Below are 12,345 nucleotides of genomic sequence, written 5' to 3'. Positions count from 1 at the left end.
GGATTTAAATGCAGAACGTATTACTCTAAACACGAGATATATTTCTTGTAATATTATAGAAAAATAAATGTAAATACGTGTATATATATATATATAGAAAACACCCAGACTGATACACTCAATTATAAATAAGAATACAAATGTTTGTACCGTGTCAGGAATCAAACATGCGACCATCTGACATAAAGTGGTATGCGAAATTGCTAGACCGAGCTCGTCATAAGCTAAAATGTCCTACATGAATAAATGATTTTGATTTGATTCAATATACGCTTAATAAATCTCTAAAGGTTATTATACATATTCAAAGACGCTTTATAGTGATTTCCTGAGCAATTCACCACACGCATTTACATTTGACACATATCGGGCGATTAGCCTACCATAATCTCAAGGATTAAAATTAAACAATGGTATTTGCAGTAGAATTAGTTGGTTTCAATCGACAAATAATGTATTGATATTGAACAAACTCGAACTAACCATTACTAAGCTGTTTGTGTGAAGATATTAAAGAACTAAGTCACGTAGTCACCGCTAATATAATAGAAATGTAAAAATATAGATGTAATGCAAACCGAAATAGACTTAAGATTGTTTGGATAAGAGTTTTCTCAAAATATATACAACGTGATCGAATCAGGATCAAATAGGATTTTATCTGAAGGATACTTTGTACAAAATCGTCATAGGTTTGAGTATTTCAAACCCTGCTGTCAATATTTCATGAGCGAACTAAAATATTTTCATTCATGTGGATCTATTACAAGCTCTTATGATATGTCAAATCTACTCTGCTCGCTGATCTGTAATAGTTATTAATCTGATAATAGTTTTGTGGACTCCAGTGATACAAGTTTGCCTAGTGCGGATATATAATCAACTTATATTTGTATGTTTTAAATTAATAAATAATAAATAAATATTCCACACCTCTGTAGCGTACGTCACATCTATTGTGTATAGTTTATAGTGTATCTAAGTGTGTGTGATATGGAGCAGTAACATTTCATAGTACAGTGGCATGCACAATTGAATGATGTTATCTATGTATATGAATATATAATAACAGATAGTTATAATAATTATATATAATAATAATAATCTAATTACAATTCACACAACGTCATCTAGTCCCAAGGTACTAGATAACTGATACAAATACATAGATATTTTTTTTCGTAAATACATACATATTATACATAGAAAACACCCAAACCAATACAAACAATCATACTCATGAATACAAATGTTTGTGCCGTGCGAGGAACCTGCGACCATCGGACGTAAAGCGGTGTGCTAGACTGCTCGACCACCGAGGTCATTAATAAACAAAACAGTAATAAAAAAATAATAACATTAAAAAAATATGAACTAACAAATATAGATAAAAATATTGTAATTTACTATAACTTTGTATAAATGTAAAAAATAAAAAGACTTATTTTATTTATATATCGCATGAATAGTAATTATCAAACCAACCTTTAGATAGAATCTAAAGGTAATTGGTACAGAATTGTCATAAGTAACCCATCTTCCTCACCACAGTCTCACCTGTTTGATGCGTGTGTACCATAAAGCAGTGAAGTTACATAGAGGCATGAATGACATCATTAGCCCTTACCATCCTATGGGTATCTGTTCGTATCTATGACAGCATTACCACATTCCAAAAGAGGCAACGAGCATACAACCACCTCTCAGATTAATTTTGGGTTCTATTATAGATGTTTTCTTTATCGAGAAAACACACAAAACATAAAAAGGTTTTTTGTGTCAGCCATACTGAGCCACAAGAGTTCTTATAGTTAGAGAGACATACGTAAGAAGTTCAATTTATTATGTAAACTAAACGTGTTAAATATGTCTCAGCTAAATTTGCCTTGATGTTACTATTTATTGGTATCAAACTTCCTCCCGGTTGTAATACCATATACAATGCTATTTTTATCAACCCTCTAATTTTTTTGGTACACAAATTTTATCAAAGAACTACGAATAGAAATTAAGTGATACAGTAAATAGATACTGAATATAAAGTATTTGTGAAATGTATTCATATTTTTGGTATGTTGCAAACTTTTTTCACATTTTTATATATTTATTTTTTGTTCTAACTTTAAATATATTTTATTTATAGTTTTATTTATAGTCATATTTTTCATTGATCTTTTGTCTTGTTACTGTTTGCACCTTCATATTAAGTATTTACCATTTTCTATCCATTGTTTGATTAATATCACACACAGTCCATTCATTCTATCGTCCACATTTTCTACATCGATATCTTGTACTACTTTGTATGTGTGGTCAATACATAGCTGTGCTACTATTAATTTAATTAAATAGTCACTCGTAGTAAATTATCTCGTTTAAACACTACTTTGTAAAGGTTAGCTGCGGCCCATAGAAATATTAGGTAATTTTTTTGTTAATCGCAGTTAACCCTTATAAAATAATTTTCTAACAAGCATCTTGGTAATACACTTTTAAATTTTACTCAACAAATTACTATCATTAGCTTAGTGATTATAAAGTTTGTTTTTTTAGAACAATTCACACAGCGCCATCTAGTCCCAAGCTAAACAGAGCTTGTGTTATGGATGCTAGACAACTGATAAAAATACTTAAACAGATTTTTAACACACATAGTTGTGATACTAATATTAATATATTTTGTTTTGTATGTACATATTTGTATGTCTTAAATGATTATATTTCCTTCAATTATTTTATAAGTAAGACTACATTGAAAGAATGAAACTAAATGACGATGGTAGAGCTGTAGCTTATTCTAAAGTATTTGTATGTTTTAGACAGTTAATTAAGTGCTATATATAGTCATATTAAAAAATATTACTTTTGTATCTCCGAGCGTTTTATTCTAAGCCATATTCGTATTCTAAGAATCATCTAGAAGTTTCTTTCTTTTATACTAGATATTATAAGCCAATGTGAAAGTAAAATTAATTTATTCGTATTGTATTTCTTTTCAACTTTATCAGTATCACTCATGTTCAGTTCCTATAGTTCTTTCCTTTGCGAAGAACTATCATATAATTTCTTCTCAACGGAAAAAGCTTTTTGTTTTGTTTTTTTTTTGTTTTGTTGCAGTTTAGACACGCCAGTGCTTAGTACACAATATCGGATTTGTCTTACTAGGCATTATTAAATGCAATTATTATTTTCATGTATCTAAGTAACTGTATCCCATACTTTTCTTTATAGCACAGAGAACAAACGGACTTGTGGTTCATCTGATGGTAAGTGATTACCGCCGCCCATGAGCAGCCGCAACACCAGGGGAATTGCAACTGCGTTGCCTTCCTTTTATGTTGGAAGAAATTATTTACTTGAAGGTGCCAATATCGTATAGCTAGCTGAACTCAACTCATACCCTTCTTTTAATTAGTCAATTAAATGTTTTTTGTGTTGCAGACATCTGTACATATAAATAAAATTGGAGTGTCTATATGTACTATTAAAATAACCGTTTTTTACTACATGCATATGAATATAAACATAACATTTTCTATAATTTTAGTCCGTCTATCTGTTTGTTCCGGCTAATCTCTGAAATGGGTGGACTGATTTTGACGGAACTTTTTTTGGTAGATAGCTGACGTAATAAGGCTACTTTTATTTTAGAAAAATAAACTTCAATTCCACACGGACGAAGTCGCGGGCACAGCTAGTTTATAAATACAACATAAGCAATAACAGCCAAAGAATGAAGAAAGAACATGTGTGTAATTTCTATAATTTAAATAAATGTTTTCATAATTTCACAGAGTTTAATTTTCTTTATGTGCTTTATAATATTAATTCTTCTGTTATAACATAGCAATGAAATTAGTCTAAGTTAATTGGATTTAGTCTGAGATTGAGAAAACAAACATTAACTGTAAAATAACCTAGATCCATCGCGTTAATTGAGATATTTAAGTAGTTCGTTGTTCTGGAAGATTTGTTTAATAAACAAATTAATAGATTCGTTGCTGTAATTAAAAAACGCTTCACTGGTTTTGTAATTAAACTAGTTGTGTTTTAAATAATTATAACCTGTTTTACAGAATATTGTCTGGTAAATGTTTATAGGGAAACTAATATTGAGTTTATTGGAAATTCTTAATTAATTCTTTCATTTATTTTTTGTTTGGATGATAATGGAGTAGAAATAGAAATAATCTTTATTCAAATAAACTCATTACAAGCACTTTTGAATAGTCATATTTTGATTCTACCACTCATTCGGAATGCAGATCATCACAAGAAGAATGAGCAAGAAACTTGTGTGTTGCTCTTTTTAATAGATGTTTTTTTATATAAATTATTACAGTATAACATGTAAGAGGCATGCGATAATCAACATAGATATCGCTACGCACTCATTATTAATGTAATGATAGTGAATGATGCATCTGTGCTAATGGTTTACGCTGACAGGTTACAAGCGATGGATAACAAAATGAGCATGCGGTCAGGTCATCTCATCATGACAAATTCACCAGGAATTTATCATGATGGTTTACAGAGGAAACCGCGTAGGTCAACCTGATATAGTACTTTGCTAGCAATGGGATCAACAGTACAATACTAACAATTCTCTTTCCCCCGACAGCTCATCCTATGGGAAGTAGCTATGTATGATGAACAGCATAACGGACATAATATCATCATGGGACATGACGCCCGTGGTACTCCTCATGCCTTACCATTTCGAAGGTTTAAGGTGACATATTCTTAAGCAATTGTAAGGACAAACAATTTGATTGTAAGTGGTAACTATCGCTTGTATATATTGATATAACTTTATTTATGTTATTAACCGGGTCTCACACGTGTTATAGTAGATACCTATCAAGTATTACGACACATCCTCAACGGCGATCGGATCGGACCACCAAGCATGATGCAAGAAGGTGCGCTACCGAGAAAACCACCTGCGTCGAATCAGCATTTTAATCCTCACAGCAATAACACCAATTTCCCTGATTTTTAATTTTATATAATTACACTTACGAATCACACATCGATCCGAGACACCTATATAATTGTAATAATTAATTTTTAGAATTAAATTTAGTTTACTTATAGAAATTGTTTTTTTTTTGGGTCTTCCGCCAGCGACTTCAATAACTCACGAATAATTTTATGGCAAATAAAAGTTAGTGCACGGCTAGTGCAACCTAGACGAAACGTCGATAGAGGTAAATACATTTATTTGCCATAAAATTATTCATATTAAGACCGGGTTAATAATATAAATAACTAGCTCTTCCCGGCTTCACGTGGATGTACATGTATTATACATATAAACCTTCCTCTTGAATTACTCTATCTATTAAAAAAAACGCCTCAAAATCCGTTGCGTAGTTTTAAAGATTTAAGCATACATAGGGACGGATAGACAGCGACAGCGACTTTGTTTATACTATGTAATGATGTATATTAAACACGAAAGTGTAAAAATATCTACTGATATGACTGTCATAATTTTATTTTTTTTAAAGTATAGAGGATAAACATGGGTGCGGGTTACCTGATAGTAAGTGAACACCCACGGGTATCCGCAATAGGGGAAATACAAGTGCGTTGGCTGCCTTTTATGAAGGAATAAACTCTATTTTTAATGTTTCAACATTATATAGGTTCGAAATACCATTGCACGAAGGTGATTCCACAACGTGGTTGTGCGTGATAAGGAAATATCATTGCTGGAAGGTGACTTCAATTTGTAGTTGTGATATGGTAAATATTTTCTGGAAAAACTCACTTGCCATACATTCAGATAATTAGGGTGATATTTTAGTTTCTGGAACGTAGTGCGCTGGTGAAATTCAGTAGCTGGTAAGAATTCGAACAATTTCTCAGAACACTCTCCGTGATATATGCGGTAGAAAATGCACTTTCATCGACAAGTCGTTTACAAAGCAACCAGGTGGAATAGGTGAGACTAAGGTATCCCAGCAGAGAACTTTGTACAGAGATACAGTGCAAGTATAGTCTACCTAATTAAAAATTATTATTTCTAATAATTCCTACAACTAGCGTATTTAATATCAAGATATCTCAAGATAATTCCTACGTTATCTAGTCCTAAGTTAAGCAGAGACTGTGTTATAGTTACAAGGCAATTGATATAAATACATACATATATTTTTTTATAAATACACTACCTTCCCACCCCGGGTTTGCCCAGGTGTTCATGTATTATACATATAAACCTTTCTGTTGAATCACTCCATCTATTTAAAAAAAACCGCTTCAAAATCCGTTGCGTAGTTTTAAAGATTTAAGTATATATAGGGACGGACAGCAGCACGACAGCGACAGCGACTTTATTATTTTATATTATGTAATGATACATAATATACATAGAATACACCTAGATTGAAACAAACAATCATACTCATGAATACAAATGATGTACCATGCGAGGAATCGAACCCGCGACGATCAAAAGTCAAGCGGTATAGTATACTTGATATCCTCGGTGGTCTAGTAGTTTAGCACATCGCTTGACATCTGATGGCCACGGGTTCGATTTCTCGGTGTCATATATGTGTATTATGTATGTACTTACAAAAAAAAAATTAAGTATTCTATCAGTTATATATCTATAACTCAAGCTCTGCTTAATTTAGGACTATGCATTTATACTGGACAATACTCGCAATTCTATATATATATATACATATAAATATACATACGTATATATAGAATTGCGTATATTGTCCAGTGATATTAAAAAAAAACTGCTAGAACACTGAGACCGACTACAGTAGGTACTATAATAAAGGAGCTAAATCAAGTACAACAAAAGTAGCCATGTTCCGTTATGTTACATTGTAAATGCGACTATTACAGTAGATACGATGGCCTGCATGGCAGTGTTGCAACACTTAATGGCTTAATGGAATTGTTTGGCGCATTTCCGCTGTACACGGAATTTTAATTATCAAAATAACTATTCTAATTAACAGATGAATGCTGGAACAACAGAACTATTTTGATAATTTCTAAATTTAAATTCATATTCCGTTTGCCTATTTTAATTAGGCCTCGGTGGTGTAGTGGTTTACCACACGGGTATATTTCCAATGGATGCGGATTCGATTTCTCGCACGGTATAAATATTTATATTCATGAGTATTGTATCGGTTGTAAGGTTTTTTATTTTTTATTCTACTCGTGTGTAATGTACGTAACTTAAGAAATCTGTATTAAGTACTTTTGAATATGAAAAAAGGGTATGAAATGTTGTATGAAAGTTGTACGGAACACCGTACTATAATAATCATATATAAATTATCATTTACGCAACATATATCATTTTATTATGTACAAGCTTTTGCCCGCGGTTTTACTCGCGTTAATTTATCTCCTTAGGGGTGGATTTTATGAAAATCCTTTCTTAGGGGATGCCTACTTCATAGTAGCTTTATGCATGCAAAGTCTCAGCCCGGTTTAAAATTGACAAAGTTTCATACAAACTTTCATCCCTTTGAGGGTAGAATTAATCAAAATCCTTTCTTAGCGGATGCCTATGTCATAACATCTACCTGCATGCCAAATTTCAGCCCGATCCGTCCTGTGGTTTGGGCTGTGCGTTGATAGATCACTAAGTCAGTCACCTTTGAGTTATATATATTTAGATTACTATACAATAAATCAGTGAGTAACATCAAACGCTCACTACGGGACATATCTTTTATTTATCATCCCCGTAGATTATCAATTATCATTAGCAACCCCTAACGAAGTATCGTCAATTTAAAAAAAAATTTTATCGTAAAATTTAAAATATTTTTACGAATCTTTATATTTAATTAACATTAAATATAAATAAATATGACATTCAAAGTTTATAAAAATGTTACCTTTAAGGGGGGTTAAATTAAATTAGGGGATGAAAGTTTTGTAAGGACATTCCTTATTTTTGAAGCTAGAAAAATTTTCTTCTTTTTATTTATAAGTTTTGTTCCATTATTCAGTCAAGGTCACTATATCTCACGCGGACGAAGTCGCATGTACAGCTAGTGTATTTATATATCTTTCAGTCGTTTAATATCGATATTACAAGCTCTATTTAGTTTAAGACTAGATGGCGTTGAATAGAAACATGAGAGTTCCAAATACTGGAAAAGCAAACAGGTCTCAACGTGTAATTGGTAAAAAACATTTCAGCACTTTGCCACGAAAATGTTTGCAATTTTCACTCAGATCAAGCCAGCCGTGTAACCGACAAAGAAGCGAAACCGCCGGGGATAAAAGCTCGAGAGAAAAAGCCGACCAAATGCGAAATGACGACGTTTGTCCCGAGAATATATGGGATCGTATGTATTTTACAATTCAATGTTTATAAACAAAACATTACTTAGTGTACGGAACACCGTACCATAATAATAATATACTTATAAATTATCACTTACGTAGCATATATCATTTCACTATACATATATTACTATACAATAAATCAGTGTATAACATCAAGCGCTCACTACGGGACGTATCTTTTATTTATCATCCCCGTAGATTATCAATTATCATTATCAACAAGTGTAGGAACAACCCCTACACTTAGAGTTGTTGTTTGTAAGCGACTGAATTTTTTTTTATTTCATGACAAGGCACCTTGCTGTTAAATATTGTATATATTAGATTACATTAGATATATATTACATTTAATGTAGTATATCTAACAGTAACTCTGACGCTAGCTTAAAAGCCAGAACAAAACAAAAGTTGTAAAAAACATTGTAATTGTATTAAAAGTATTGTAAAAAAGTGTAAAATATCGGAACAGTAATGGACTTAAATAAAACCTTAATAATAAACAAAATAATATAATACAGTTTTAATAAATGTTGTCACAAAGATCTGTATATATATAAATGTACAAATAAGAAATAAATTAATAATGATAAAGTGCTTATTTTTGTAAATACATACATAATAAACATAAAAAACAGACAATCAAAGAAATAACATTTAATCGTTCGATCAGTTAAATTAAATAATATAGATATTTCTCATCTTTCAGTAAAGACATAAATCCGATTAAGAAATTTGTTTTCAACTATTTTATAACTCGTTTTACTCATGCAAAGCTACTACTGAGACTCTTGACTTCTATTTCAATATTTTAAATATTATTTACATTTTTATACTTATATTTTAGTCATTGAGTTAAGTTGAGTAGAGACAAAATATTTTTTATTTGTTTGATAAAACTACAGCATAGTAACTGTTTAAGATAGTTATAGATTGTTTAAACATCTTAAGATTTATGTATAAACTAGTATGCCTAATATATGTAGTTTGTGATAGAATTGATTTTTATGTACCTTATTTATAAAACTACGAACCTTAGCAATACCCTCTATTAAGTCATCAAATACGTCTGATATAAAATATATATAAAAAAATATAGTCAATAAGTCGAAACAAAAATACCTTACCATAAATAAATAATGAGATAATCCCATAGAAACTACTACAAATAAGGACTAATAACGACATTATCAGCAGAACAAAACTGTATGGACCATTTTCTTAATTGAATAAAGTAAAAGTGAATCTAACACTTCTCAAGGGTTCATTTTAGGCCCACTTTCAATTACAAGACTAGTGTGTGCCTTGAATTATCCTAAAATACGTAACGGCAAGCCGTTTAGATAAACCGGCACATTAAAAGCTTATCTTCCAAAGGGATGTACACAGAGGGTCTTGTATTATTCAACGTAATTGCGCTCAGAAGTAATTAATCCAGATATTTTAAACTAGTCCCTGGAATAAGAGTTTTGCAACTCAACAAATCTTCTCTAAATAATTGTATAATATATTAAAAGACTTTTTTTGGATAAAAACAATTTTTTAATGTATTATACAATTAGTCAGAGAAAACAAGAGACTAGTGACATTGATTTAACTTCAAAAAGATCGATTACTTTATCGTTTTCGTTACTTTAATCGTTTTATCGATCTTCTTGAAGTTAAATCAAATGACTTTATTATTTTAGGTCTATTAATGTTAAATATGCTTATAATAAGTCAAATCTATTACATGTGCCATAAGTCTATGATTTGTATTAATATAATGACAATAGTAGTTCATGCACAGGATTTTAATTTAATCTTAGATGTAAACCTATATAAGAAAACAAAGTAAATAGACTTTAAAAAAAAAGAAATTCAGTTGATTTTCTTGCCAGTTCATCTAACTAGATTGGCTAGAAGTAGATGGTAGGGAAAAATAATATTAATAGAAAAACTTGACGTTCATAATCGGCTAAAAATCCATAAATAAATTACTTATGATTAGATTTCATATTAATTAAATTTTAATATAAGTCTGTAATAACATCAATTTTACGAAGTACCTACATCGGTAAATATATATAAACGTAGATGGGTACTGCAAAATATTTCTTATTAGTAATATTAAAAAATCATAAGAATAAAAAAAACTAATACTATTGAAAGATGTTTAACATAAAAATATTATGTATTCGATCAAAATTGCATTAGGAGAAGAAGGGTAGAAAAACTATTTCTAAACGAGTCCGAATTTACCAATTGTTTTACTAATTACACTACTCGTAGAGAGCCTAGACTTATGTTATTAAATAATCAATAAGTACTCACCGTATATTAACGTGATGAATAGTAGTATTGCATTCAATATGTATGAATGCCTCTTTAAGCTCTTCATGTTGTCTGCCATTATTGGTTTCTAATTAATCTTACACAATAATTATAGTAATATTTAATTTGACACTATTTTCCATTTCATCGTCACATCTAACACTAGAATCTTAATTATAACTACCAATTAGTTCCAATTGAACGTTTTCTACCTCTTAATTACTGAATAGTTCGGAGACATCGTGTCACAAGCTACGAGCTGCTACATGTATACCTGTTTCTACTAAATCTGTCAACATTTATTCTAGTTCGTAATTAACTCGTTGACAAATAACTAAATGACACTCTCAGCCCATATAATTGATGACGCGTCATACATTAAAAGTTGCTACAAGATAACGATGGAGCTATTTATATTTTACACTACCCCAGGGTTTGTTACGCGTAAGTGGCTCGTGCTAGAGACGACTTCAGCACGAACGGTAATATGGATTACTCTATATAGCATAGTGTATACGGTGCTTTTAAAATAAACTGTAATCTCCCTTGTTTTCCGAGATAAATCTCATCTAATCCCGGCGCGTAAGTTTAAAAGAAATTCTACTTTGGCACCCCATTTCCGTTCTTAATTTACGATCACCAAAAGCATCACTTGCGGCACTTCAATTATTTATGTTCGTACCGATTTTTTTTATCACAGAAATCGTCACTGCTCAGTCCAGTTTTGAAACGAGTGCTTAGTATCGGCATCTCCGATGAATCTCTGTGTCCCAACACGCACGTCCGCTGTGCTGAAGCGGTGTGAAAGCACTGACTTACATAAGGGATTTGGCCCGTGCCAGCCGGGTGTCTGTTAGAAAAGGATAGTAGATAATTTTCGTAAGGGTTGCAGGTCGCGGGGGTTCTAAACTGAGAAGGACGGAGGAGATTTCACAGTGGTCTTCTGAAGCGTCAAAATCTTGTGTGAAGAAGCAATTAAAAGATACATAAATCTGAAAGAGAAACGTTTTCAGCTAACTCAACCGTGTTAATAAGTATTTAATCGTGCCATTAATACATTCACAACATAAAGACTGGAAAATTATGATTTCGAAATTAAACATTAATGGGTCGGTAATTTGGATAAAGTGTACAAATAATTACTCTATATTTTACAATTATGATAATAAAATTATATTAATAATTGCAGGTAATGTACTAGTATACTAATATGTAAATATTTAGTTACTTTTGAAACCATTTCATGATTTTTATTGAAGTTTTCACCGTCATTTAGTAATACTATTAGGAAGTATAGAAGGCAATAGGTTGATAGGATCTTATTTATTCTAATGGAACGGCGACTAGTTGAACGGATGAAAACATACTCGTAAACATCTCGTCAAATGACTTTAGTGGTACTCAAACTTTGACACTCTGGATGACTAAATTTCCATGCCTCATTAAACCATACTTTAATACAATTAAATTGGACATTATATTCAAATAAATTAAAAGCAATTTTTCCAAATATATAAGTATATGAATGACTAACATATTTGTAGTTATTTAATAATATTCAGAACAGATCTTGTATCGGGTCAAATTCGATGGAAGTCGTTGGATGTGAGCAGCGCAGGACCGATCGTCATGAAGATTTTTGGGGGAGGCCTTTGTTCAGCAGTGGACGTCTTCCGGGCTGAAATGATGATG

The 12,345-nt window shown here is 31.3% G+C and overlaps 1 protein-coding gene across 1 annotated transcript in view; it reads right to left on the bottom strand.

Moving 5' to 3' along the window:
• Positions 1–11,449, bottom strand: part of LOC131852009 (uncharacterized) — a 120,637-nt gene extending 109,188 nt beyond the window's left edge. The window contains exon 1 of the mRNA XM_059202576.1: positions 10,654–11,449. Within this exon, the coding sequence (XP_059058559.1) occupies positions 10,654–10,732 (79 nt within the window). The 5' untranslated portion in view covers positions 10,733–11,449. The remainder of the gene's footprint in view (positions 1–10,653) is intronic.
• Positions 11,450–12,345: the final 896 nt, after the last annotated feature.

This window comes from Achroia grisella, unplaced genomic scaffold (genome assembly GCF_030625045.1).
Source record: "Achroia grisella isolate CSIRO2021 unplaced genomic scaffold, CSIRO_AGI_Agris_v1 utg821, whole genome shotgun sequence".
Lineage (NCBI taxonomy): Eukaryota > Metazoa > Arthropoda > Insecta > Lepidoptera > Pyralidae > Achroia > Achroia grisella.
Note: the sequence above shows the minus strand (reverse complement) of the source record. Positions and strands in the feature narration are given on the sequence as shown.